The sequence below is a fragment of the Sorghum bicolor genome, chromosome 3 (assembly GCF_000003195.3).
Source record: "Sorghum bicolor cultivar BTx623 chromosome 3, Sorghum_bicolor_NCBIv3, whole genome shotgun sequence".
Taxonomy (NCBI): domain Eukaryota; kingdom Viridiplantae; phylum Streptophyta; class Magnoliopsida; order Poales; family Poaceae; genus Sorghum; species Sorghum bicolor.
The window spans coordinates 6,447,371-6,475,134 of NC_012872.2; the positions used below are offsets into that span (position 1 = coordinate 6,447,371).

Sequence of the window (27,764 nt, forward strand, 5' to 3'; positions counted from 1 at the left end):
CCTTTTTCTTACACCATCTAGAATTTTGCAACTTACAATGCAAGATTGCATTGATTAGGATGCATTTAAAAAGGAGCAAATATGAAAGAATGAGACAAAATAGTGCGTCTGGAATAGTAATAAGCTTATAAAGCTTATTTTGGTAGTTTGAGGGAGATGAGTTTCTAGTAAGCACCTTAGGAAGTGGTTAGCTAATAGCTAGTGACTAAACCAGCTAGTCATCACCCTTATAGGTATGCGATCACTCATCCCTTGGGCGTACCTTGTGTTTGATGTGGGGGCAGGACAGGAATCAAGTGGGATATATATCCCACTTTGTCCTAATGTTTAGTTTGAGGACATGGGAGATGGGAGCATCCACAGAGAGGAATATTCGGGGCTCCCTTCGTCCCTTAAAAAATTAGTTACATACTTGTTCCTTGCAGACCTACGACTGGTTTCGTCCGCTGTCATCACCTCCTCTTCCTCTTCTCATGTGCGAGTGTTCTGGCAAATCTAGTGAGGGTTGGCGGCAATGGGAGCGATCGTGGATCTAGGCGAAGGTGCCACAAAGTTCTTGATAGAGCTCCTATGTGAGATTAGGGTAGGGTTGGTGTGAGCATCAAGCGGACTCCATGCTACGACTAGGGCTAGGAGAGGCAAAGGTTAGGGTGCAAGCATCGGACACCATGCGTGAGCGCAGCGTAGGGTTGGCACAAGTGCCAGGACAGGAGAGACGACCAACGGAGCAAGTCGAGGGTTGTGGCAGGGACAGGATGTGACAGTTGGAGGGCATGGCTGTGATGGACTGATGTGGTTGCGGTAGGGAGCAATGATGATAGGGGCGTGGATATATAGGAATAGAAGGCAGTAGCGGTGGTGGAAGGAAGGTGGGAGAGAGATTGACATGTGAGCCCCGTTTAACGGATGTCTAACAGATCATAAACGGTAACATATCCTATTCATCCCCGTCTCTCCACCAAAACACATTACAGAGACGTCCATTCAATCTAAAAAAACTGAAATGCATCCATCACATCCTTCTTATCCCAAAAAACCATATACACCCCCACGAAGATTTGGCCCTTGGGAAGCTTCACGGCCCAAAACAAAATACACCTCGACGCAGATTTGGCCCTTGGGAAGCTTCACGGTGTGAAGGTCGTGTTGAGCGACGTCTTCACTGAGAGGCATGGAGCTCACCACCTTGGCCCAAGGACGAGGAGGAACTACGAAGTGAGTCACGCCGACAGCAACTCCACCACAACTGGAGGGACTTCGATCAAAAATAGAAAGGAGGCACTAGAATTCTATAAACCACAGCATTGCCGTTGCTGTTACAAGCGGCGCCATTTTTCACGTTCACAAAAAAAGAGGGTAGGTGTCAGTACTGCTACTAGAGCGGAAAGTAGAGAAATAAAGCTGTGGTACCTGTCTATCTCGGAGATCTACTGTGTATTTCATATATATAGCTAAAAATAACAATTCATATTTCGACGGACGTCCGCCAGTGTTAAAAGCACATTACCCATTATGCGACCATGACGGGACCAAAGAAGTTGGCAAGTTGGGTCGCACAAGGTATCAACAACCACAACCTTGCACTGACGTCTGACAAGTAATAAGGACGTGAACTAAGATATATAAACACGGACACAAGCGGATTAAGTTGCTAACAGCTTGTGTGACAATTCCAAGCGGAGCATCAATGACAAGTGATCAAACATCAGGCCCGTCCACAGCATCATCAATCTCTCCAGAATGGCACTTTTCTCTTCGTCTGCTTGAAGCCCTGTGCATAAATTATTAGTACCACTGGTGATAAAAAACAAGAAATGTTTTCATGTTTTATGTTCTAGTTACTATCCTCATCAAAGCAAATTCCTTTTGGTGTCTTATTACATAGTTCCACGTGTGATTATTTATTTTATGGTATATGCTCCAAAATATACTAGCATCTCCCCCCAACAAACATTTCCCGTTTGATTCATTCATACTCATAACATGTAACTGCAGCATACAGAGTAATATGGCACTTTTATCTACTAAACAAATTTGTTCCAGCGACAAATGTTCCTAGCATCTGGATATGATTTATGTATCTTTGTTTCTTCTGTTACAAAAGTGCACATGTGGGAAGTGAAAAATGTAAGACTATCAATACAAGCCTTGAAATTGCTTGACTATTTAGTAAAGAAATGTTGTCCAAGCATTTTAACAACGAGAGGTTGTCTTAAGTGTTGGCATCTACAAAGACTTTTCAAAAAAAGAAAGTCTTACAATGTACTCAATTTCAAATTATACTGCAAAATAATATAATAAATCAAATGTGAAACAAGGATGACATTTACACAACATGGACATTTTAGATAATGAAAAGTTGATACTTGATAGTCTAAATAAGCATACCTTCTTTAAATCTGAATATAGACCTTCCACCCTTTTCTCTGTCTCCTTGGTGAATGACCATATTCTGTTAATAGTAGAGTTCATCTTGACCCATTCATCAGCTATAACTTGAACCTGCAGTAGTATGACCATGAAATGACCATCTGAAAACAAGTACCTACAGCTACAACCATATTTAGCACATAGCCATGAAAGTTGTAAAACAAAGCTTTAAAGTGCCAAAGGAACTATAAGGCAACTGGATACTGAAGCTTAAAATCCCTAAGCGTGCTATGATGTCCTTTCTAGGATGCGGTGGATGAAGATGTTGGAAATAAGGTCAACGTTTTCAACACTGTAAGAACAGATCAATCATAAAATTCAGCATTGCATTAAAGATTTTCAGTTCTTGCATATGGCATTCTTGAGGGTATTATTTATGAAGATAGTTTTTAGGGCTGTAATTTTCTTCTGGTTCTACAATTTTGAAGGGATTCCTTCAAGTACGATATTGGTGACCCAAGTTCTGTTCATTAAGGTAGAATGCATATTATTATACTTCCCAGTCTAATTTTCCCCTGAAAAGCATTTTGACTGGTTCTGGATAGCAAAAGGAGCATAAATGCATATCGCTTCAGAAGAGGGAAATGGAGTTCCTTCATAACCACTGACACCAGTTATAAACAGGCATAACATACCCTTAAGACCCCCATTAATCATTTTCCAAATCGTGCTTGTCCCACCAGCCCATTGATCACTCTGGTTGGTATTACCACTTCCACCCACCAGCATGCTGTCACTGCCAATAGGATGCTGTTCACTGATAAATCGGTATTTGGACTGAGATGTGGTGTGGCCACGGAGAGCAATGTGGCTGAGGTGTGGTGTGGTGCTGGTGGAAGGCAGTGGCATGCTCAATGTGTGGTTTGTGTTCACAGCTGCAACAAGCTTAGTTGGTGTGGGAAGTAACATGAATACACTATATAGAGATCACAATAGCAAGGAGAAGAAGCAGGATAAGATCAAGTCGTAACTATGGTATAGGACTATTCCGGGTGTGGTGGCATAATGTTAGGCAATATCTGTGCATGGATTGGATAAGATCATAAGAGGGAAATCCTGGGAGGTAAGATGTGCCGAGAGAGAGAGAGAGAGAGAGAGATCTGGGACGTCTCCACATTCCGTGAGCCAGAAACACTGCCCTGTTTCATGGGGTCGAAATCAATGATGGTCACTGCCTGGGTCACTGTCCTGTTGCCACATGGAATGAGATGTATCAGGGAATAAAAGGGTGAGGGGCAGATATGGAGGATGCTGTTGGTAAGGGGAGGGGGGAGATATGGAGGAGGTTACTGTTGCTAAGGTGTGGCAGGCACCCAGACACAGCACTGATGAGGACCATCGACCACCAGCCACCGGGTGACAGCACCACACTGGTGCAGTAGCAGCCACAGCGGGATATGGGTGTCTTTAGTGAAACTGAAACTACTAGAGCAAAGATGAGAACAAGAGTAGGCAGTTTTGGCCAGTGGTGATGGAACTAATGCTGGCAGCATTGATGGAGTTGGGACTTGGGAGCAGAGAGAAATGAGGAAGGAAGGAACTGCTGGCAGCATGCATTTGAAAAGAGAGACTAGAGGTTATGCTCTTAACTTCTTATTAGGGCAGAACGTTAGGTAGTCTGGACAGGCCAGAGTGCAGAAGCCCAACTAATATTTACCTTTTCTTTTCTTTTTTTAACTTTATTACAATGGATCTTCTACATCTACTGTATTGCATAGCCATATTATATACCTCATCGAGCTTGGCTAAATGGGCCACTGTACACAGCTCAATTTAAACTATCTTGTTCTTTTGATTTTTTATTACTTTGTATTGGTCTTTTGTAACTACTCATACATGGCGTATCAAAGCTCATTGACTCCGATTAGTTGGGGTCACTCAATTCAAACTAACTCATCCAACCCGTGTTTTTAGACACCCACAACCCACGTCCCTCGAATCCGACCTGCCCAGGCAACCTAAATTTCTGGTGACTGAGGGAGATTGGATCCCTATTGCTTTCTTATTGAAAAGGTGAGAAAAGTGATTCAACGTGGAATAATCTATAGTTTGCGACAGCAATGTTTTCCGGTCGTTCGATTAATTGCGATTAATCACGATTAATCGTCCTGGTCGGCCAGGAGTGCTCGATTAGGAGGTCCGACCCGACCAGGTCGACCAGAAACCTGGTTGTCCGATTAGTCATCCGCTTATCGCGATTAATCATCCGATTAGGACATGGACGACCAGGTTTTGTGCTCTGTTTTGGGGCTTTTTTGACTGGGCAGATATGTGGGGGGTATGGAGATGCTGTTGGTTGTCCCAGTTCTCCAGAAATAGTTAAGAAGGAGATGTTGGTTTACATAAAAAAGAGTTCAAGGACTATTCTAGAGGCGCCAGCACAAGTTGAAGATGAAGAGGAATGTTGGTTTACACTAATGCAGTCTTGATGCTTCCTTTATTGTGTATAATATAGTGTATATATAGAGGTATATATATAGGTCGACCAGCTGATATGCCTGGACGACCAGGGGACGACCTGGTCGCTGATTAATCGCAATTAATCGCCTGGTCAGTCCCAGGTCTACCAGGATCGACCAGCCGACCAGAAAACATTGTGCGACAGTAAGTGGGGAAGGCTAAAATAACATTTTGGATGAGAGGTGGTGGCTAAAACTTGCTAACTTGATTAAGAACAACTCTTGTAGATAGATAAAAAGGTTTATTGCTAAGTAAGCTGTTGCCACAGCCTCCTAGCCCTCTACCGCCTCATGTTTCTTGCAGTAGTAGGACAGGCCCAACATTACAGGTAACAATGGTGAAGAGAAGCACTGCAACAACTTCATGTACCACCAACCACCACCACGATCAAACTACCGCATGACTAGTGATGGTGGCGGGTGGCACAAGATGGCGGGTCAATATGCTTCACTTGAGAAATGTCCCTTTATTAATTTGTTTTTTTACCGCCCTTTATTAATTTGTTGGTACCACTTCTTTCTATTAATACAATGATGCACAGCTCTGCTGCGTGTTCGAGAAAAAAAATGTTGGTAGAAATGGTTATTTGCCACTGACATTGTGTGTGTATTCTGTCTGAATTTCCAGGAAAAAAAAATTGGGTAGCAATTGAAAGAAGTGGAGTTGACAAATGCCAAAATAGTATCACAATAGTGACATTATTGTCACACCAAAGCTTATCATTATATTGCTTACATATATAAAGTGGGCCTAAATTTCAACAACACAAGGTCCGAGAAAAAATGGTTAACCACATAGAATAAAATTTTAAGGTGTATTACCAGACAAAAGATAAAAATAAAACTTATAAATAAACAAGTACTCCCTTCATTCCAAATTATAAATCATTCCAAGAATCTTGGAGAGTCAAAGCATTTCAATTTTGACCAAAATTATAGAAAAAGTTACAAAGATTTGTGACATCAAATAGATATACTATGAAAATATAATTAATAAAGAATCTAATGATACTTCGTTGGTATCATAAATGTTATTATTTTATCATATAAATTTGGTCAAACTTGAGATGTTTTGACTCTCCAAGATTCTTGGAACGACTTATAATCTGGGATGGAGAGAGTAGCACATAAGGTCATGCACCTAAAAGGTTCCTTGATCAAACATAAAACACAAAACAGTAACATATAGAAAGATACCTTCTTGATAGCTGAATGCAGACCTTCGACCTTTTCTGTTGTGTCCTTTGATACAGTCCATATATCCGAGTTCATCTTTCTTGATCCATCTTTTAGAATTTGAACCTATTTCATAAATCATAACTCCATAAGGTCAATAGCTGAAACAGCTTTCAGAAAAGAGGCCCAATATCACAAAAGAACAGCTGGAATAATATTTTCTTTGCCACACATAACAGGCAATATAAGATGCGTACAAAATAAGTTAGCAAAATTAACACTCTACTGAAACAGATAAAAGACAGGTAGGTGTTTTTCTGGATTTGTAAAAAATAAAACATATGATGATCAGGCATTAATAACTTTAAAGGTTCGCAAAAGGTGTATCAATGAAGAAAAAGAAAATCAAAGCAGCGATGTAAACAGTAGCAGTGCATATATATAAATATCAAAAGCATGCAACATTTTTAGGCATATATGAAGATTAAAGAGTTTTGACCCTGTAGACGAGATGAACAGAGTATCCAGCTAATATTTGAATAATTCTGGTGATGTATTCAGATTCTAATAGAGCTTTTAAGAGGCAAATCTGTATAAGAAAAAAATCTGACTCGGACAGCTGTTTGTCCAAACTAACCAGTAGTCCTATTTTAGTAGGAACATGAGCAAATACATCCAACATTTTTCTGAGTGTGGGAGGCACCTCATTTTCTATTGCCTTGATACTATCACCAAAATATGAGCTGCATAATGATTCCTGAATCTGCACGAAAAACAGCACAACATACATGCTATTTAAGAACCTTTTTTCCTTTTAAGAACATAAATGTTAAATGTAGAGAAGTTGGCTAGCTTCATTCTAGTCACAATAAAACAATAAGCAGAAACCAGAAACAACCAGATTTTATTTAGGTTGACCAAACCATAAGCTTACTAACTCATGCTCCCTCCATACTCAAAGATAAAGTTGTTTTGGACAGCTACACAGTCTCCAAAGTATAACTTTGACAACCTACTTTTATAAAAATATTTATTAGAAAGTGATATATGTATATTTTTATGGAAGTATTTTTCAACACAAATCTATACATATGCTTTTCACATTTCCAAACTCAACAACTTAAAAGTTATTTATGATTCATATTACCAATGTTTGACTCAAATCTTGTCCAGAACGACTTCATGTTTTAGTATGGTGGGAGTATTCAGCTTCATTATCCACTACTACAGCAATAATGAAGAAACTAACATTTGTTTTTGTGACAGGTCATCCCCCCCCACCCCCCCCCCCCCCACCCCCGGCCCCGGCACCCACCCTGAAAGACCAAGATTCCAATCAAAATGACACACGAATGGAGCACAGAAAAATTAACTTGACAACCCCCACATTTTTTTTAAGGTAAAGGCAGGAGCTCTGCTGCTCAATTAAGTAGGGAAAAAGGAGTTTTATAACTTTCATTCAATACAAAATCTCCACTGCCTTCGTGCTACATGGCAGCAGCAGCTAGGACAGCATATTATGATTTCTTGATGCAGTAGCACTATCGCTGGGCACATTGTACCCATGTTACACCTAGACCATCTAATTATCTTGACCTACCATCACCAAAGTTCAAGCTTGGAGGATGCTTGATCATGATCTAAATGTATGAACTATATTGTAGAATCAGAATATTTGTGCAATTCGGTAAGGTAGTAACAGTCAATGACTATCCAAACTCCATGGAATTGATGTGGTACAATCGAGAAGGAACAAGTCACCAGACACACAGAACATACCTTGATATTTTCCTGCTCATTGATCAGAGACTGGATATCAAGTTCCATTGCTCTCACTACACGATCATTCTCCTCCTCTAAAGGATCAAGTTTCTCATCCACCACTTTAGATTTACTATCCCAAAGAGATTCTGCAAGCATAGTTCAAAATATATCAGCATACAAAAGAAAAAAATAAGAAACTCCATTAACATCATAGGACAAGTAGATTACACTTGGAATGTAGGAATTTCACTGGAATTAGTTTAAATTACGCTTTCAATGTAGGAATTTCACTGGAATTAGTTTAAATTTCACACAAAAACACAGGATATGGGGAAAATTCCATCTTCCAAACGGGTCCTAAACATAGAGTTCAATTTTTTAATAAGCAGAATTAGATTATTAAAAAAAAACTAGCCCTAAAGACTAAAGTTCAGTTGTTAAACTATCACAATCACAAGACTGTCAATCGCGAATCACAAAATTAGAGCACGGGTAAACAAGCTCATACAAACAGGATTAGCCCTAACAGGAACATGGGGCTTAGGGTTTAGCGTTCTCCCAACATACCAAGCCGCGCCAGCTGCAGCTTAAGCTGCTCGACCTCCGACCGCAACTCCTCGCGGAAACCGCCGAAGTCATCCCCGCCACTGGAGACGGAGGCGACCGGGGCGGCGCACTCCCTGGCTTGGTCACGCGGGAGGGCGAAGATTACTGCGAGGAGCGCGGCCGCGACGGCCAAAGCAGCACAGGAACGGCGGAGGTGTCTGGCGCTGGTGCTGTGGCGCCCGCACGCCAGGCGGAGGCCGAGGGAGACGAGGCGTAGCGGGAGGAGGAAGGCGACGACGATGGCGAGGAGCGCCGCGTCGATAGTCATTGTCGTCCGTGGCACGGGGAAAGAGTTCCCCTGCTACAACTGCAGATGGGTTTTTTGAGTCGTGGTGCAGTTGACCAATTCACACGCCTGACTTTTATTTAAGGGTAGCCTTTATTTATTTAGTTAACTACTAATACATAATTAATTAATCACGTCATCGTCATCTCATCTCATCTTGTTTATTTTTTATTTTCAATTTCATTTTCATCACGATAAAAGAATGAAATTTTTATAAGTCCCTTAACCTATAATATTTGTTCGATGCAAATGTGAGATGTGTGTCGGCTGCATCTAAGGATATAAGATTCATTAGATTTTGACACTCGGTAAGTTACGATTTTAACCATCTCTTAATCTTAAGATTTCCTTGTTTCCTTAATTATATTATTGATAGAATTATGGGGAAAAAATTCGGTGCGCGATGGGTCCAGCAGGGCGCGCGTACACCCCCTTTGCCCGATTGATGCCGCGTGTGCCCAGACTTCATCGCACGGCAGCTGTACATGACATTTCGATTGGCTCCAAATTAGCAAACGGCTTGCTCCAAATCGGCTCGATCCCTTGCTTCCCATCGCAACCCTTCTCGACTTGGCCTCTTTCTTCCCATCGCAAGTTCGCAACACTCCTGTAATCTTGCCATCGTCGATCTGTGCACAACTGCCAACAACGACATCAATTCCAGCCTTCTTCGTGCACAGGATGAAGCCTCCATCACAGAAGATGATGCCATCAGGTTAACACTAGTGATGTGTCTTCTTGGCCTCCATCGCCCGCCATGGAGGCTGCTCGATTCCTGGAAGCGGACGTGGCCACGTGCAAGAGCCCGCGTTGTTCTAGGGCTCGAATGCTCGATGCAATCGGGCAGTTAGTTGGCTTCCTCTCGTATTCTCGTGAGAAAAAACAAACTCGCAGGAGCCGAACAGATTTAGAGCCAAGCCAAGCCATCTGCTAATTTGGAGCCAATCGAAACGTCTTGTACACTACGTGTCGTGCGATAAAGTCTGAACACACGTGGCATCAATCGGGCAGGGGGGGTGTACGCGCGCCCGGCTGGACCCATCGTCTACCCAAATTTTTTTCAATTATGGACTCCTATCGGATGTTGACGAATATGGGCTTTGAGTCTTATACATAAGATTTTGACATTTAGTAATTTACGATTTTCCATTCTCTTAATCTTAAGATTTTTCTTATTTTCTCACTTACATGACTAATATTCTGTTTTATAGGCTCCTATCAAATGTTGGTCTTGTTTAGATCTAGGGGCTAGAGCTAGTTTGTGCTAGTTTATGCTCAACTAGCTCTAAAGTAGCTAAACAGGCCGGAGGACTAGAGCTAGTTTTTTGCAACTAGCCCACTTAAAAAACTATCCCTCCAAAAGGGTGATTATTTGGGCTAGTTCTAGTGGAGTCCACAATAATTTTTTTTCTCCAACTCAGGCTGTACGTATAGGATCGAGTTTATCCTTTTCCCTGACGATCGATCCGCCATATTTATTGTCATTCTAATCTTTGCATCCAAACACGTCTTCAGCTAGAGCAAGTTCAGTGCTAGTCCTAAGCTAGAAACTAACTCTAAACTCTAGCCGAGCTAAAGTATCCAAACATGGTCGTTGACTAATACGAATCTAGTTGCAGGATATATCCGGCTTTGAGCCCAATTTACTCATACTTTTGAAGAATTCACTAATCCAAAGACAAAGTAACGAGAAACTCTCATGCTCCTCTTCCTCCAACCTTTTTTCGCACTATCATGGCTAGTCAAATAATGAGAAAAGTTGGATTCAATTGACAAGTGGTGCTATTGAAAATAGGATTGACTATTGGATTCTAGCCATAGCACATGGTTTAATAAAAGTTTGTATGATTTTTTTATCTAAATCAAAAGGGTTTCTATGAAGAAGAGCTTGTTCTACATGGTCTATTCTACTGGTATGAGAAGAGTCTGATCTGATATTCTTTTTTTAAGGAAAAGCCCAGAACCGAGTTAAGATGATATGAATCACATCTTCTTCTTGCACGGAAGATCTTAGGATCGGCTATATTTTTTTATTTCTATTCAACAGTTTCTATCTGTTTTGACGTCATTCGTTTGACACCTTGAGAATGGACATATTGTTTCTCATCATCACATCACATTATAAAAGAGCGAGTTTTTTTAAGGAGGCTATGAGTTCGATAAAGACGTTGCCACATCCAAAGTCTTGCATCATTTGAGGATATAATAAGACTTTGACACTCGATTTACTCCTCTTTAAATTCAAGATTTCCTTGTTTTCTCGATTACATAACCAACCTGCTATTTCATGGACTCCTGCCGGTCGTTAACTACGGAGATATTCGGCTTTGAGTCCTACTATAGATGGCCATGCAGCCCGAGGCACGACTGCCCGGCCCACGACACGACATTTCGGCCCGGCCCGAGCACGGCCCGGCACGATAACTCGTGGGCCCGGCCCGGCCCGACCCGGTGGTGCGGGCCGTGCTTGGGCCGACCTCTGAGCCCGCGGGCTGGCACGGCCCAGCCCGAGTTTTAGGGGTTGGCTCGGTAACGGCCCGGTACCACCTCCGCGGGCATTGCACAAACAACTTTATTTTTATGTTACATGTTTTTTTTATGTCATTTCTATGATTTAAGACTGAGATTGTGAATCTGAGAAGTTGAAAGTTGTAAAAAATTGATTGTGACATTATGTTGGTGAAGTGATCATTGTCATTGTGTGGTTATTTTGTTTTTTTTTTACAAAACCGGGCTATGGACCGGCCCGGCCCGCCAGGCTACGCGGACCGGCACGGCACGAAGTCAGCCCGTGGGCCCGTGCTTAGGCCTAAGGCCAGGCACGCGGGCTGCTGAGGCACGGCACGGCAGGTACGCGGGCCAAATCGACACGGCACGCTACAGCTCGTGCCCAACTCGAGCCTGGCCCGAGCCGGTGGCCATCTATAAGTCCTACACGTACAGGTTTTCTCTCCATTTGTTTTTTCTTTCTTTTTTTTCCATTCGGTCGTTTCGTTTGTCTTTTTAGGCCTTGTTTACTTCCGAAAAGTGAAAAGTTTTCGGTACTGTAGCACTTTCGTTTGTTTGTGACAAATATTATCCAATCGTGGACTAACTAGGATCAAAAGATTCGTCTCGTGATTTACAGCTAAATTGTATAATTAGTTTTTATTTTCGTCTATATTTAATGTTTCATGCATGTGCCACAAGATTCGATGTGATGGAAAATCTTGAAAACTTTTTGGTTTTCAGAGTGAAAAGGCCTTACTTTTGCCGTTCATAGGTCCTGATACGTCGGCACAATTTTTTCGTTAGTTTTTTTTATTTTACCAGCTATCTTTTTTTTGGCTTTCCCCGAGTTGTTCTCGATTTTTTTAGAGTTATTTAAATCATTGATCATTTTCTAAAGAAAACAAAGGTTTATATAGCACGAAAATTCTTGATGTCCTTGTAATGAAAAACAAATATTCTTGTTAAAATTTGATTGATGTCCTTATAATGAAAAACAATTATTATTCCGTTTGCAGTGAAATGGAGGCCCAACTCGGCATGCTTTGATTTACATGCGTTCACACTGTATGCATCTTTCGTAAGTGCCTTGCCTAAGTGCCTGCGCGAAAATATCAATAACTTTTTGTTTTTTTGAATGTATATATCTTTCTTAGCTTTATTACTTACATTTTCAAAATCATCGTACTCGTACAAAGATTGAATATATATGTTCCATGGTAGGATCATGGCCCAAGTCAAGAATGTCAGCCCATTCCCTATCAAGAATGAACCGTGCATGAGGCACGTACGAGCACGGCAGATCTGCTACGACTCGACTGCATTCATATTTCACGACATGCACAAGTTCCACTAGTGTGGGCGGTGGCAAATATAAGTACAGTACGTACGTAACAATCACAGTTTGAAAACCAAGACGCCCTGCATTGACAATTACTGTACCGTACGTACTGTAGAGGAGTACTAGTCATTACTCATTACCATCCACGAATCGCAAAAAAAAAAAAAGAACTCATTACCATCACACCTAATTAACGACAGTACACAGCACAGCGTCGACGAAGTCTTGGATGCCCCTTTCCGACGACCCGCCGGTGGCCAGCGCCGCGCTGGCCTCGTCCTTCCATTTCCCGGCCGTCGCCCGCATTGCCGCAGCCTTCGGCCCGCTCATGACCTCCTCGACGCAGCGGCGCAGCGCGTCACGCGCGATTGGCTTCGGCAGCCGGACCCCGACGCCGTACACGTCCTCCAGGAACTTGGCGTTGGTAGGCTGGTCGGCCCAGGCCGGGTACGTGACGACCGGCACGCCGGACGCGAGCGCCTCCACGGCCGAGTTCCAGCCGCAGTGCGTCAGGAAGCACCCGACGGCGGCGTGCGACAGCACGCGCGCCTGATCGCACCACGCCACCACCTTGCCGCCGGTCGCCGCCGCGAGGCAGTCGTCGTCGGGCTGATCGGGGAGGAGGAGCAGCTCCCGGTTGTTGTCGTCGTTGTCGCGCACCACCAGCAGGAACGGCCGCCCCGTGGCCGCGAGGCCCGCCGCGAGCTCGGCCATCTCGTCGCGGCCAAGCTTCATGATGCTCCCGAACGCCACGAACACCACGGATCGCCGCGGCTGCGCGTCGAGCCACGCCATGCAGTCGTCGCCAGCGTGGCCGCCGTGATGCTCATCCTCCTCCGCCGTCTCCAGGAGCGGGCCGACCGGCGTGACCGCCAGTCGACCCAGACGCGAACGGAGCGTCTGGATGGCCGGCCGCTCCAGCTCGTCGAACGTGTTGACGAGAAGCCAGGATACCGTCTCGCGGAGGCTGCGGAGGTCCGCGACGAGCACCTGGCGCCAGATGAACTGCTCGGGCGCGCGGATCAGGCTTGGCAAGTCGCCGGCGGCCATCGGCGGCAGCCCAGGGACGACGACCGGCGCGGCCTCGTCGGACGGGAACTCCGGGAGCGAGTGGAAGTGCTGGTAGAAGAAGAGAGAGAGGACGGCGCAGGACTCCGTCCACAGCAGCGCCTGCGGGATGCCCATGCCGCTGGCGACACGGACAGCCCATGGCACGAAGGCGCTGGCCACGACGCACGACACTGGCCGGCCGGCGGCAGACTGGCGTCCGATGAGCCCCGCGAGGGCCTCCGACGCGGCGTCCACCAGGTGTTCTATGATGCTATCGACGACGAAGCCGCCGTAGCGGGGGTTGAAACGATCTAGATTTCCACGAAGGAAAATCCCCAGATTCGAATTGTAAAACGAATTAACGCGCGAAGGAGTCAATTCGAATTACCCGAATTTCAGCTGTTATACAAGTCATACACGAACAAAAGAGAGTACAAGAGGGGTTTACTCATTATTACATCGCCACTTGGCGGAATCACACTCACACACACAGCATACGGAACAGCATCGGGTAGATAGCGAAGGCGCGAACTCCGGATCCTCCAAACTTGAGCGTAGGATGAGACGCCTACTCCTCCCAATCATCGCCCGCATAGTCGTACTCAGGCTCAGAACCTGCTGCCAAAGTATCAGTACGATTTGTACTGGCCACTGGCTCCCACCCTATGCTTCTTGCTAAGCTTTGTGGTAGGTGGAATGCAAGGGTTTGAATCAAAAGACCTAATATATGGCTGTAGTTTCCTATGCGAATACGTCAAGTTTTATAATAATAATAAGTCAACTTTTATTCCAACACCTTTCACACACATTCTCCCATCCCAGCACACACATCTCACCACACTCTCACTCTCTAGGCGACAAAGACGACTCCCGCTCGTGCCTTGCCTCAGCGGCCAACGCCGGATCCAACACAAACCCAGGGGAAGGTAGAAAGGACTCCTCTCTCTAGTCAAGTGAAGCTGTACTTAGGAAAGGTCCATAGCCGCGAACGGCATATGTATCGATCGATCAACCAGAAACTCTGCAGAGGTTTACATCACTCACAAGATCACCATCATCGACGCTGTACATCGTCTAGGCTGATTCCGGGCTGCCTTCCAACTAACACGGTGCCACCCTACCACTCAGAACTGGGGCCATACCGGAGTACCACCGGCATGCTGAGACTGTGAGACGTAGTACCGGGCCCCCAGGGTCACTACGCTGTCTTAGGAGGGTGTGGGTCCCATGCCCGTACCTCCCTACACTATCCGCTAACAACCCAGTAGTAGTGGCATCGCCCTAGATGGTCGTACATCCGTCCCCCTCCCATGAAGGCGAGTGAGGGTGCAAGGCTTCCTAAGACCCGGTCCACAGAACATATCAGTCCTTAAGCGACCAAGCAGGACATCTTCACGTGGGGTCGGCCGATGCCCCGCTCAACGGGACATCCGGTCACCCCGTGCTAAACAGCACCTCCCATCCCGGCGCTTCGTCCCACGAAGACACTCCACTCCGGGACCTCACCCTGTCACATGCGCCCGCCACAGGCATCTCTCTTGGGAAATGCCCAGGTAGCATCTCCCGGCATGACTCGTCCCAAGACTCGTCGTACATTCCTGCTCGATCGACTCAACCCTCACCACACACCCAAAACACACACCAAGATCTCTCCCACAATCCGATATCGGCATTCCATGCCTTAACCACCCAACAACTGTCCACCAAGCATCACATCACAGATATAATGCAGAGTAGAGTACCAGTAGTAAAATGCAAGCTTCTATCCTAACTGCGGGTAAGCAAGGGTAGTAGGTTGCGACAAGGTAACGGCTCACAAGCATTGCTACCATGCATCCTATCTCAGATTATTGCATAAAAGTAAAGCGCTAGCTTCTACATTCATGGCATGACTAATAGGATTCTACGAGGTTGGGTGGGACGTGGCACCTGGCAAGTCGTCCTCGAGCTCCTCAGTGTAGTCGGGGTCGTACTCCTCAGTCGTCGGCTCCTCCGGGTCTGTCAAGCGAGACATATGGTCGCAATAAGCGACTCCTATAGATATCACAAAAATCCAATAGAAGAATCGAAAGAACCAACTGCACTCATAAATAAGCCTATGACGTAGAGCTTCTTTTTATAAGAATTTAGATACTTGGTTTGTATTTTTCGGAATCCATTTGGGGTTTTAAAAGATTTATGCAAGCTATAAACGTTGGAAAAAGAAAAGAAAAAGGGGCAGGGAGACAGATCCGCGGTTTGGGCCTCAAACCGGCCCACGCGGTGGCCAGGGGGGGGCGAGGTAGTGGGCTGGCGTCGGCCTTCTTGCGGCTGGCTGGCACTGCTGGGCCTCGGCCTTGTGCTGGGCTCGGCCCAGCGGCCAGGAAGGGGCGCGCGGTTGCGGGTGCACCACTGGCCGTGGTCCACGATGGGGGAAACGGCCTGGATCTCTCTCCTTCCCCTTGCTCTCTTCGGTCCACGGTGCACCGAGTGCACCCGGGCTTCTCCCCCTCCCCTCCTTTCCCTGTCCGACGGCGTCCAGAGACGCGCAGCACCCCGGCAGCGCTCCGACGTTCGTCCCTGCTCGCTCCGCCGTCCCCTCCTTGCTAGCTGAGTGCGCGCGGCGTGTTCTAGATCGTGGTGAAGGTGCCCGAGGTGGTTCCGGTCTCTCTACTGGCGTGCAACGGCCGGAACGTCGTGCGTGCCAGGGACGTTCGGGTCCGTGGCGCCTGCGGCCGTGAGCGTGCTCGCTCGGGTGCGTGCGACGCGCCCAACGGCGCGCACAGGTGGTGCAGTGCGCAGGCGGGTGTGAGGCGAACACGTGAAGTGCGAAAGGCAGGGTCTTGGAGGTCGGCTCTGGTGGGTTCGTGGCGCCGCCGTCCAGGGCGCGTTCGCGGCGCGTGCGCACGGCGCTTCCGCAGTCGGTGGCGAGGCGGCATAGCGCGTGCTGTGTGCCCGGCGTGTGGGCGAGCGTGGGGCGCGTGAAAGGAGGCTCCTTGGCTCTTCCCAGGGCGTGTCGTGACGGCGTCGGGAGGTGTGGCCGCGGAGACCTCGCATGGCGGCGCTCGTGCCGTCTCGGCAGTGGACGCAGCGGGGATGGCGACTCACCGGGGGTGGCGGGGTTGATGGTTGGCGAGGCGGTGACGAGCTGATGCCGTGCCGAAGGTTCGCAGTGCCGTGACGACCGCCGTGGGAAGGAGGATGGAGATGGCGGCGGCGGCCTCCTGCTCCGGTGCTCGAGCGACTCTGGCGCGCGGTCCCTTCTTCTCCTCCGCGCTGCTCCCTCGGCCTGCTGTGCTTGCTGCGTGAAACTGTGCCGCTGCGCGGCGGCGGGTCGGACGGGGTGCGCTAGGGCTTCGGGAATTGGCTTTTATAGCCATTCCCGGCCATGGTTGCGGCGGACGGCGGGGGATGGCATCGAGCCACGTGTAGGGCGTCCGAGTATCCCAGGCTAGGGTTTGGGGGTCGCGGAGTGGTTGCGATCGTGCTGGCGCCCTCCAATTCCGCGCCCGTCCGGTCAAGGGGGAGGGTGGAATGGCGTCACCGCGGCAGGGGAGTGTCGGAGGAGAAAAGCAGGGGAGGCCGGGGGGAAAAGGTGGGAGATGACAGGCGGGGCCACCTGTCATCCGCGCGGGGTGGTTGCTGGGCGCGGCCAGCTGCTTGGCTTGCGGGCGGGCCGTGCGCGGTGCGGGGTGCTGGGCTGCGCGAGCGTCGGGCCGCTGGCCGGTGGTTGGGCCGCGCGCAGTGTTGAGTGCGGGTGGGGTGCGTGTGCTGGGCCGCGCGCGCGGTGCTGGGCCGCGGCGATTGCGAGCGCGGGTGGGGCAGCGAGCTGGGCTACGAGCTGCTCTCGGGCCAGATTTGCTTTTCAATTTTTCCAGCCCTAGCTTCAACCGTTTTCTAATTTCTGCTAAGTCTATTCTCCAACCCCTTGATTCCCTAATTGCCTAACTTAGTTTCCAACTTGAGCACAAGCCAAGGGTCAGCTTTTGAAGAGAAATCACTAGTTAAATAAAGGTTATTGATTTTATTATTCATTACATAAAATCAATAAAAGCCAAATCATACGTTGAATTAAATATGCATATGCTCAAAAATCAAATAAGTTCTACTTGTGCATCTACAAGGGATTTTTTTCTAGTATGAATTCACCAACAAGGGTTATTTGTAGAAAAATTTTTCAGGTGGTGATTTTGGTAATTTGCGAAAATTTCTGGGTCGTTACAGTCCTTCCCCCTCATTGGAATCTCGTCCCGAGATTTAAGGTGTGACGTACCTTTCGAAGAGGTAGGGGTATCGTAACTGCAGCTCAGACTCTTTCTCCCAAGTGGCTTCTCTTTCTGTGTAGTTGCTCCACAGAACCTTGCACATGGGAATGGTAGAGCTTCTAGTTTCCTTGGTGGCTTTGTCTAGAATCTTGACTGGGTACTCCCGGTACTCTAGTGTTTCCTGTAGGTCTAGTGACTCAACGGGCACTTGTGTCTCTGGCAGTTTCAGACATCTGCGCAACTGAGATACGTGGAACACTGGATGCACTCTGTCTAGCTCTCCCGGTAACTCAAGCTTGTATGCTAACTTGCCAACTCTAGCAACGATCCGGTAGGGGCCTATAAACCTGGGTGCGAGCTTTCCTTTCACATGGAATCTGAAAGTCCCACGTAGCGGGGAGACCTTGAGGTACACATGATCCCCCACTTTGAACTCAAGATCTCTTCGATGGTTATCTGCGTAACTCTTCTGTCGGCTCTGAGCGATCTTCAGGTTCTCTCGCACGTGGGCGACTCCTTCTTCGGCCTCTTTAATTTTATCAGGGCCAAAGAACGCTCTCTCTCCCACCTGTGACCACATCAGCGGGGTTCTACACTTCCTTCCATATAGGGCTTCGAAGGGTGACATCTGAATGCTGGCCTGATAACTGTTATTGTAGGAGAACTCTGCATGAGGTAGACTTTTTTCCCAGTCTGACCCATACTTCAGTACACAAGCTCTGAGCATATCCTCTAGGACCTGATTCACTCTCTCAGTCTGCCCATCAGTCTGCGGGTGATATGCGGTGCTATAGTCTAAGCGGGTGCCGATTGCCTTGTGTAGGCTCTGCCAAAACTTGGATACCCACTGGGGGCCACGGTCTGATACTATGCTAGCAGGTGCCCCGTGAAGCCTGAGGATGTGGTGTACGTACAAGTCTGCCAATTTGTCGGCTCGGTAGTCTGTCTTGACTGGCACGAAGTGAGCTACTTTGGTGAGTCGATCAACTATCACCCAGATGGAGTCATGGCTTTGCGAGGATCGGGGTAACCCTACGATAAAGTCCATGGTTATGTTGTCCCATTTCCACTGTGGTATGTCTAGGGGTTTTAACAACCCTGCTGGTCTCTGGTGCTCTGCCTTGACCCTATTGCAAGTGTCACATCGAGCAACATGTCCAGCGATGTCTTTCTTCATATCCTTCCACCAGAAGACCTTCCTCAAATCAGCGTACATTTTGGTGCTGCCAGGGTGTATGCAGTACCTGGAGTCGTGTGCCTCCGACAAAATATCTTCACGCAAGGCCTCGTTGCTAGGTACACATATTCTGTTCTTGCACCAGCATGTCCCCCTTTCATCTATTCGAAACTCAGGGCATTTTCCCCCTTCCATGCGTTCGTGGACCTCTTGGATCTCAGGACAGTCCTGCTGGGCTCTGCGGATTCGATCTTCCAGGTCATATCGTATCCGCAACTCACTGAGCAAACCCCTGGGTACGATCTCGAGTTGTAGGTCTCCCATCTCCCGACATAACTCTGTCGGTATGGCTTCCATGGACAGGCTATGACAGTAACTCTTGCGGCTCAAGGCGTCAGCAACTACATTTGCCTTTCCCGGGTGGTAGTGGATCTCCAGGTTGTAGTCCTTTATGAGTTCTAACCACCTACGTTGTCTCATGTTCAGATCTTCTTGAGTGAAAAAGTACTTCAAGCTCTTATGATCAGTGTAAATGTCACACTTGTTGCCGATCAGGTAGTGCCTCCAGATCTTTAAGGCATGCACAACAGCTGCCAGCTCAAGGTCATGCGTGGGGTAGCGTTGCTCATGGTCTTTCAACTGTCGCGACGCATATGCTATGACTTTCCCACTTTGCATCAGAACACATCCGAGTCCCTGTCTCGAAGCATCACAGTAGACTACGAAATCTTTCTGAATGTCGGGCAAGGCTAGCACTGGAGTGGTGGTAAGCTTCTGTTTCAAGGTCTGGAAGCTCCGTTCACACTCAGGTGTCCACTCAAACTCGTTGGTCTTCTTGAGAAGGTTAGTCATTGGCTTGGCGATCTTAGAGAAATTCTCAATGAATCGACGATAGTACCCGGCCAAACCCAGAAAACTGCGGATATCCGTCGCATTACGGGGTTGCTCCCATTCCTTCACGGCTTCTATTTTGGCTGGGTCAACTGCGACTCCCTCAGCTGTGAGAACATGCCCAAGGAAGGCGACTTCTTCAAGCCAGAACTCGCACTTACTGAACTTGGCATAGAGTTGGTTCTGCCTCAACTTCTCTAGAACTACTCTCAAGTGTTGCTCATGTTCTTCGGCAGAGGCTGAATAGACAAGAATATCATCAATGAACACCACTACGAACTTGTCTAGCTCTTCCATGAACACCTTGTTCATCATATTCATGAAGTAAGCTGGGGCATTTGTGAGTCCGAAGGACACAACAGTGAACTCATATTGCCCATACCTTGTGACAAAGGCTGTCTTAGGTATATCCTCTGGTCTGATCTTCATCTGATGGTACCCGGATCTGAGATCGATTTTTGAGAAGAACTTGGCATCTTTCAACTGGTCTAAAAGGTCATCGATCCTTGGGAGAGGGTACTTGTTCTTGACAGTCACGGCATTTAAGTTCCGGTAGTCAATACACATCCTCATGGAACCATCCTTCTTCTTTACGAACAAGACAGGGGAACCCCATGGTGAAGCACTGGGTCTAATGTACCCCTTATCTGCCAATTCCTTGAGTTGCTTCTTGAGCTCTTCCAGCTCATCGACTGACATGCGGTAGGGCCTCTTAGCAATGGGACCCGTACCCGGCAGAAGGTCGATCACGAACTCCACATCTCTGTCAGGCGGCATACCCGGCAACTCCTCTGGAAACACGTCAGGGTACTCACTCACTATAGGCACTTCCTCAACTGTCTTGGATTCTAAGGCGCATATCATGGGCGCCTTCTTCTCATGGTTAGGCTCACATCGGAGCACGCGACCACTCGGGTGCGTTATCTCCACATACCTCGGTGAACAAGATATCACTCCCTTGTGTCGGGTCAGCCAATCCATTCCCAAGATGACATCCAGTCCATCTGACGGAAGTAAGGTGAGATCGGCTAGAAAAGGGTAACCCTCAATGGTGATACTCACTCCCTGACATTTTTGGGTGCATCTGAGGTTGCCTAAAGGAGATATGGTGTCTATAGGTACCTTCCGTGGTGTCACGGGTAGGTTGTGCTCTCGTGCAAAACTAGAGGATACATATGAGCAAGTTGCACCAGAGTCAAATAGAACTGATGCCATAACTCCCTGTACCAAAAACATACCGTACACCGCGTCGGGGGCGTCCTGAGCGTCCTGTGCTGTCAGGTGGGTGAGACGGCCGCGGGTGGCTCCCACAGCTGGCTTGCGGAGTGTACCCTGAGCAGGTGCCTGCCTGGTCGCAGCCGGGGCAGGTGGTGGAGCAGCCTTCGCAGGGCAGTAGGCCGCCTTGTGGCCTGGCTGACCACAGTTGAAGCAAGCGAAAGGCACACTGCCAGTGGAGGTGGGTGCAGTGGCCTTCCACGTGCTGGTACTCTGCACGGGGCGGCTCTGAGTGGGGCGGTGGTAGTTGGCGGTGTGGGTACCACCTCCTCGACTCGGAGCCGGTGCAGCGCCCTGGGCAGAGCGGGGGCGCGACGGAGGGGGCACGTGAGCACGTGGCCTCTGGGGTGCCGGGCCACGAGAAGAACTCTCGGACCGACGCTTCTTCTCCTTGTACTGAGCATCGGCCTCCAGGCGGTCCCTTTCCATCTCCAGGGCCTTGTTGATCATCTCCCGGAGGGTGTAGCAGGTGTGACCCGAGAGGGCCACCTTGAGGCGCGTACTCAGACCCTTCTTGAAGAAGTACATCTTCTTCTTCTCAGTGTTGGACTCATCTGGAGCATACCTCATGGTGCGGGTGAAGCGAGTGGCATACTCCTGTACCTTCTGAGTGCCCTGGGAGATGTTGCGGAACTCCTCCACCTTGGCGTCCATGACACCCTCAGGTACATGCTGCTCACGGAACGCCTCAGTGAACTCAGCCCAGGTTATGCCCCCGGGGTTCTCGTGGGTGTCACTGTAGCTGTCCCACCATGCGCGTGCAGCGCCAGTGAGCTGGTGTGCGGCAACTCCCACACACTCCTCATCAGTGCAAGTGGTGAGGTCCAGCTTCTTCTCGATCTCACGCAGCCAGTCCTCGGCGGCAATGGGATCATCATCAGCACAGTCAAAAGTAGGAGGCCTCAGCTTGAGGAAACCTTCTAGCTTCCTTTGGAAATCATTGGGCGGACCTCCTCCAGGACGACGCAGTATGCCATCCGCCAGGGCCTCCAGAAGGCGGGTCTGGCGATCCATCACCTCAGACAGAGACGGCGGCGGCGGTGGTGGTGCATCATTGTCCCCGAGCTGAGGGGACCTAGCTCTCCTGTGGAGTTCCTCTAGGGCAGGCTCTCCTGGGGCGGGCTGCTCCTCCACCTCCCGCTCGAGTCTGGGGGCGGGAGAGCCAGCTCCTCGACCACGCCCACGTCCACGACCGCGGTACTCCACCTCGGGTGAAGGGGAACGGACGTTGAGGCGTTCAGAACGGCGGCACACCATCTCTCTGCATGGATTAGGTCATGATTTAATGTGTTAAGACAGTGTTTAGATATTTAGGCAATTTAATTCATAAAACATTCTATCCAACACTCATACAAAGAAGCAAATAACATCGATAAAATCCATTAAGACCCAAACATTCATTACATGAGTTCATTACACAGCGATGCCTTGGGCAACTACACCAGAGGGCTCGCGGGAATCGCTCTACACGCAGGTAGGCTCCAAAAGACAGGACATTCTGCTCTACTACAGATAGTGAGTTACATGTCGCATCATTCGCCACGCAGGGCACATCATCAGGACGACTACTCTACTCTACTGGGTAGGGACGTAAGGTGGTGTGGTGGGGCGAGAGCTAGGGAGCTGCTCCTCAGAGTCCCTGTCCATAGCCTCGAGCTCGGCGTCAGTGCGGTGAAGTCGGCCGGCGTACTCCTCCGCGGCCTTGAGCTGTATGGTCCTTGGTACCTCAGGGTAGTGCTCAGAAGGGCAAGCTGTGAGGTTGAGGGTAGTGGGTGCAGGACGGAAAGAGTGCTTGCGCGCCTCCTTGCGCATCTTGGGAGGAAGGGGCTCCTGGACACGGGCGATCTCCTTGACACGCTTGTTGTCAGAAGCGATCCAAGCCTGGCGGGTCCTCTGGGCCTTGTCCCTGAAGTACTCTGTGGTCTTGATGAGCTCAGCCAGGTGACGAGTGTTGTGGGTGGACTCAACCCTCAGCACCTCGTTCTCCTGTGACATACGCTCATAGCGGGTCTCCAGACACAGCTTGCTGAAGATCTTCTCCTTCTCCCTCTGACGGAACTCGCCCAAGAGCACACGCTGGCGCTCTAGTCGGTCCTCCAGCTCAAGCACCTTGGCGTCCAAGTGGTCGCCTCGGAGCTCATAGTCCCGGGCCTTGTTCTGCCATTCCTGAATCTCCTGCCTGAAGGCGACCTCGCGAGCTCGGCTGAAGTCCTCCAGGCGGTCACGGCTGTGGCGCTCTGTCAGGATAGCGTCCCTCAGTATCCTCTTCTTCACCTGCTCCATCTCGATGACGTGGTCGGCTGTGAACACCAAGTCTCGGTAGCGCTTGTTCTCGGTCTCGACCGCCGTGATGTAGCGATCCTGGGCCAAGATGTAGCGGCCCGAGAACTGAAGACAAGGGTCTGTCTCCTCCTGAGCGAGCTGGTCCGCAGCCAACACTCGGACGGTGGCTCCCTCGACGTAGGTGAGGTCCAGGACACGAGGAAGTAGACGGAATCTGCCGCCCTGGATGTGCTCCCACGTGTCCTGAACGACGTGGCGGAGGGCCTGGCGAGTCGCAGCCTGGACGCAGTTGGCGACCGAAGTCTCGATCGCCAGCTCCTGGAAAGCTGCCACTCCAGGAAGCGTAGTGCTGGCGGGGACGGTGAGGTTGATCACAATGTGACCCTGAAGCTGTCCGTCCGGTCCCGCCTCTCCACGACAGACGTAGCGGATCGGCTCGGTAGGGACTCCAAGCTCAGCCAGCACGTCGTACAGCAGGGGCACAAAGCCACCGTACTGCTGGGCGTCCACAGCCATCTCAACGACCAACATGGTGCTCTGCATTTACCAAAGAATGAGGTTAGAAGGGAACTTAGTGAGGTTGAGGTGGTGAAAGAATAGATGTAAGGTTAAGCCATGCACAAAAGATGCAAGGTCGGCGAATATAGGCCGAAAAGACAAGTCTCATTCCTGATTTTTGTCGTCCAATCCTAAGGGTCTCGTCCTAGGGTCAAGTATGGCTCTGATACCAACTGAAACGATCTAGATTTCCACGAAGGAAAATCCCCAGATTCGAATTGTAAAACGAATTAACGCGCGAAGGAGTCAATTCGAATTACCCGAATTTCAGCTGTTATACAAGTCATACACGAACAAAAGAGAGTACAAGAGGGGTTTACTCATTATTACATCGCCACTTGGCGGAATCACACTCACACACACAGCATACGGAACAGCATCGGGTAGATAGCGAAGGCGCGAACTCCGGATCCTCCAAACTTGAGCGTAGGATGAGACGCCTACTCCTCCCAATCATCGCCCGCATAGTCGTACTCAGGCTCAGAACCTGCTGCCAAAGTATCAGTACGATTTGTACTGGCCACTGGCTCCCACCCTATGCTTCTTGCTAAGCTTTGTGGTAGGTGGAATGCAAGGGTTTGAATCAAAAGACCTAATATATGGCTGTAGTTTCCTATGCGAATACGTCAAGTTTTATAATAATAATAAGTCAACTTTTATTCCAACACCTTTCACACACATTCTCCCATCCCAGCACACACATCTCACCACACTCTCACTCTCTAGGCGACAAAGACGACTCCCGCTCGTGCCTTGCCTCAGCGGCCAACGCCGGATCCAACACAAACCCAGGGGAAGGTAGAAAGGACTCCTCTCTCTAGTCAAGTGAAGCTGTACTTAGGAAAGGTCCATAGCCGCGAACGGCATATGTATCGATCGATCAACCAGAAACTCTGCAGAGGTTTACATCACTCACAAGATCACCATCATCGACGCTGTACATCGTCTAGGCTGATTCCGGGCTGCCTTCCAACTAACACGGTGCCACCCTACCACTCAGAACTGGGGCCATACCGGAGTACCACCGGCATGCTGAGACTGTGAGACGTAGTACCGGGCCCCCAGGGTCACTACGCTGTCTTAGGAGGGTGTGGGTCCCATGCCCGTACCTCCCTACACTATCCGCTAACAACCCAGTAGTAGTGGCATCGCCCTAGATGGTCGTACATCCGTCCCCCTCCCATGAAGGCGAGTGAGGGTGCAAGGCTTCCTAAGACCCGGTCCACAGAACATATCAGTCCTTAAGCGACCAAGCAGGACATCTTCACGTGGGGTCGGCCGATGCCCCGCTCAACGGGACATCCGGTCACCCCGTGCTAAACAGCACCTCCCATCCCGGCGCTTCGTCCCACGAAGACACTCCACTCCGGGACCTCACCCTGTCACATGCGCCCGCCACAGGCATCTCTCTTGGGAAATGCCCAGGTAGCATCTCCCGGCATGACTCGTCCCAAGACTCGTCGTACATTCCTGCTCGATCGACTCAACCCTCACCACACACCCAAAACACACACCAAGATCTCTCCCACAATCCGATATCGGCATTCCATGCCTTAACCACCCAACAACTGTCCACCAAGCATCACATCACAGATATAATGCAGAGTAGAGTACCAGTAGTAAAATGCAAGCTTCTATCCTAACTGCGGGTAAGCAAGGGTAGTAGGTTGCGACAAGGTAACGGCTCACAAGCATTGCTACCATGCATCCTATCTCAGATTATTGCATAAAAGTAAAGCGCTAGCTTCTACATTCATGGCATGACTAATAGGATTCTACGAGGTTGGGTGGGACGTGGCACCTGGCAAGTCGTCCTCGAGCTCCTCAGTGTAGTCGGGGTCGTACTCCTCAGTCGTCGGCTCCTCCGGGTCTGTCAAGCGAGACATATGGTCGCAATAAGCGACTCCTATAGATATCACAAAAATCCAATAGAAGAATCGAAAGAACCAACTGCACTCATAAATAAGCCTATGACGTAGAGCTTCTTTTTATAAGAATTTAGATACTTGGTTTGTATTTTTCGGAATCCATTTGGGGTTTTAAAAGATTTATGCAAGCTATAAACGTTGGAAAAAGAAAAGAAAAAGGGGCAGGGAGACAGATCCGCGGTTTGGGCCTCAAACCGGCCCACGCGGTGGCCAGGGGGGGGCGAGGTAGTGGGCTGGCGTCGGCCTTCTTGCGGCTGGCTGGCACTGCTGGGCCTCGGCCTTGTGCTGGGCTCGGCCCAGCGGCCAGGAAGGGGCGCGCGGTTGCGGGTGCACCACTGGCCGTGGTCCACGATGGGGGAAACGGCCTGGATCTCTCTCCTTCCCCTTGCTCTCTTCGGTCCACGGTGCACCGAGTGCACCCGGGCTTCTCCCCCTCCCCTCCTTTCCCTGTCCGACGGCGTCCAGAGACGCGCAGCACCCCGGCAGCGCTCCGACGTTCGTCCCTGCTCGCTCCGCCGTCCCCTCCTTGCTAGCTGAGTGCGCGCGGCGTGTTCTAGATCGTGGTGAAGGTGCCCGAGGTGGTTCCGGTCTCTCTACTGGCGTGCAACGGCCGGAACGTCGTGCGTGCCAGGGACGTTCGGGTCCGTGGCGCCTGCGGCCGTGAGCGTGCTCGCTCGGGTGCGTGCGACGCGCCCAACGGCGCGCACAGGTGGTGCAGTGCGCAGGCGGGTGTGAGGCGAACACGTGAAGTGCGAAAGGCAGGGTCTTGGAGGTCGGCTCTGGTGGGTTCGTGGCGCCGCCGTCCAGGGCGCGTTCGCGGCGCGTGCGCACGGCGCTTCCGCAGTCGGTGGCGAGGCGGCATAGCGCGTGCTGTGTGCCCGGCGTGTGGGCGAGCGTGGGGCGCGTGAAAGGAGGCTCCTTGGCTCTTCCCAGGGCGTGTCGTGACGGCGTCGGGAGGTGTGGCCGCGGAGACCTCGCATGGCGGCGCTCGTGCCGTCTCGGCAGTGGACGCAGCGGGGATGGCGACTCACCGGGGGTGGCGGGGTTGATGGTTGGCGAGGCGGTGACGAGCTGATGCCGTGCCGAAGGTTCGCAGTGCCGTGACGACCGCCGTGGGAAGGAGGATGGAGATGGCGGCGGCGGCCTCCTGCTCCGGTGCTCGAGCGACTCTGGCGCGCGGTCCCTTCTTCTCCTCCGCGCTGCTCCCTCGGCCTGCTGTGCTTGCTGCGTGAAACTGTGCCGCTGCGCGGCGGCGGGTCGGACGGGGTGCGCTAGGGCTTCGGGAATTGGCTTTTATAGCCATTCCCGGCCATGGTTGCGGCGGACGGCGGGGGATGGCATCGAGCCACGTGTAGGGCGTCCGAGTATCCCAGGCTAGGGTTTGGGGGTCGCGGAGTGGTTGCGATCGTGCTGGCGCCCTCCAATTCCGCGCCCGTCCGGTCAAGGGGGAGGGTGGAATGGCGTCACCGCGGCAGGGGAGTGTCGGAGGAGAAAAGCAGGGGAGGCCGGGGGGAAAAGGTGGGAGATGACAGGCGGGGCCACCTGTCATCCGCGCGGGGTGGTTGCTGGGCGCGGCCAGCTGCTTGGCTTGCGGGCGGGCCGTGCGCGGTGCGGGGTGCTGGGCTGCGCGAGCGTCGGGCCGCTGGCCGGTGGTTGGGCCGCGCGCAGTGTTGAGTGCGGGTGGGGTGCGTGTGCTGGGCCGCGCGCGCGGTGCTGGGCCGCGGCGATTGCGAGCGCGGGTGGGGCAGCGAGCTGGGCTACGAGCTGCTCTCGGGCCAGATTTGCTTTTCAATTTTTCCAGCCCTAGC

At 50.1% G+C, this 27,764-nt stretch overlaps 2 protein-coding genes across 4 annotated transcripts; both read right to left on the reverse strand.

Annotated features, from left to right (window-relative positions):
* Window positions 1,416-8,776, reverse strand: LOC8073321. Of its 3 annotated transcripts, none has more exons than XM_021457397.1 (6): window positions 8,397-8,776; window positions 7,845-7,975; window positions 6,703-6,828; window positions 6,087-6,191; window positions 2,389-2,502; window positions 1,416-1,771 (listed from the first exon to the last, which is right to left on the reverse strand). In XM_021457397.1, exons 1-6 carry the CDS (start codon window positions 8,701-8,703, stop codon window positions 1,727-1,729), a joined length of 828 nt encoding a protein of 275 aa, XP_021313072.1. In that variant the 5' UTR covers window positions 8,704-8,776; the 3' UTR covers window positions 1,416-1,726. The 3 variants fall into 3 exon arrangements, with proteins under 3 accessions (XP_021313072.1, XP_002457379.1, XP_021313073.1); XM_002457334.2 differs by having other exon boundaries at window positions 6,769-6,828; window positions 8,397-8,774; XM_021457398.1 differs by lacking the exon at window positions 6,703-6,828.
* Window positions 12,582-14,172, reverse strand: LOC8060814 (limonoid UDP-glucosyltransferase). Its single transcript, XM_002457335.2, has one exon. It carries the CDS (start codon window positions 13,733-13,735, stop codon window positions 12,737-12,739), a length of 999 nt encoding a protein of 332 aa, XP_002457380.1. The 5' UTR covers window positions 13,736-14,172; the 3' UTR covers window positions 12,582-12,736.

Coding starts and splice junctions, on each gene's coding strand:
- LOC8073321 (XM_021457397.1), bottom strand. CDS start 8,703: ATGACTATCGACGCGGCGCTCCTCGCCATCGTCGTCGCCTTCCTCCTC. Junction 7,976..8,396: donor GCTGCAGCTGGCGCGGCTTG/GTATGTTGGGAG, acceptor CTATGCTTGCAG/AATCTCTTTGGGATAGTAAA. Junction 6,829..7,844: donor ATGAGCAGGAAAATATCAAG/GTATGTTCTGTG, acceptor TTTTTCGTGCAG/ATTCAGGAATCATTATGCAG.
- LOC8060814 (XM_002457335.2), bottom strand. CDS start 13,735: ATGGGCATCCCGCAGGCGCTGCTGTGGACGGAGTCCTGCGCCGTCCTC.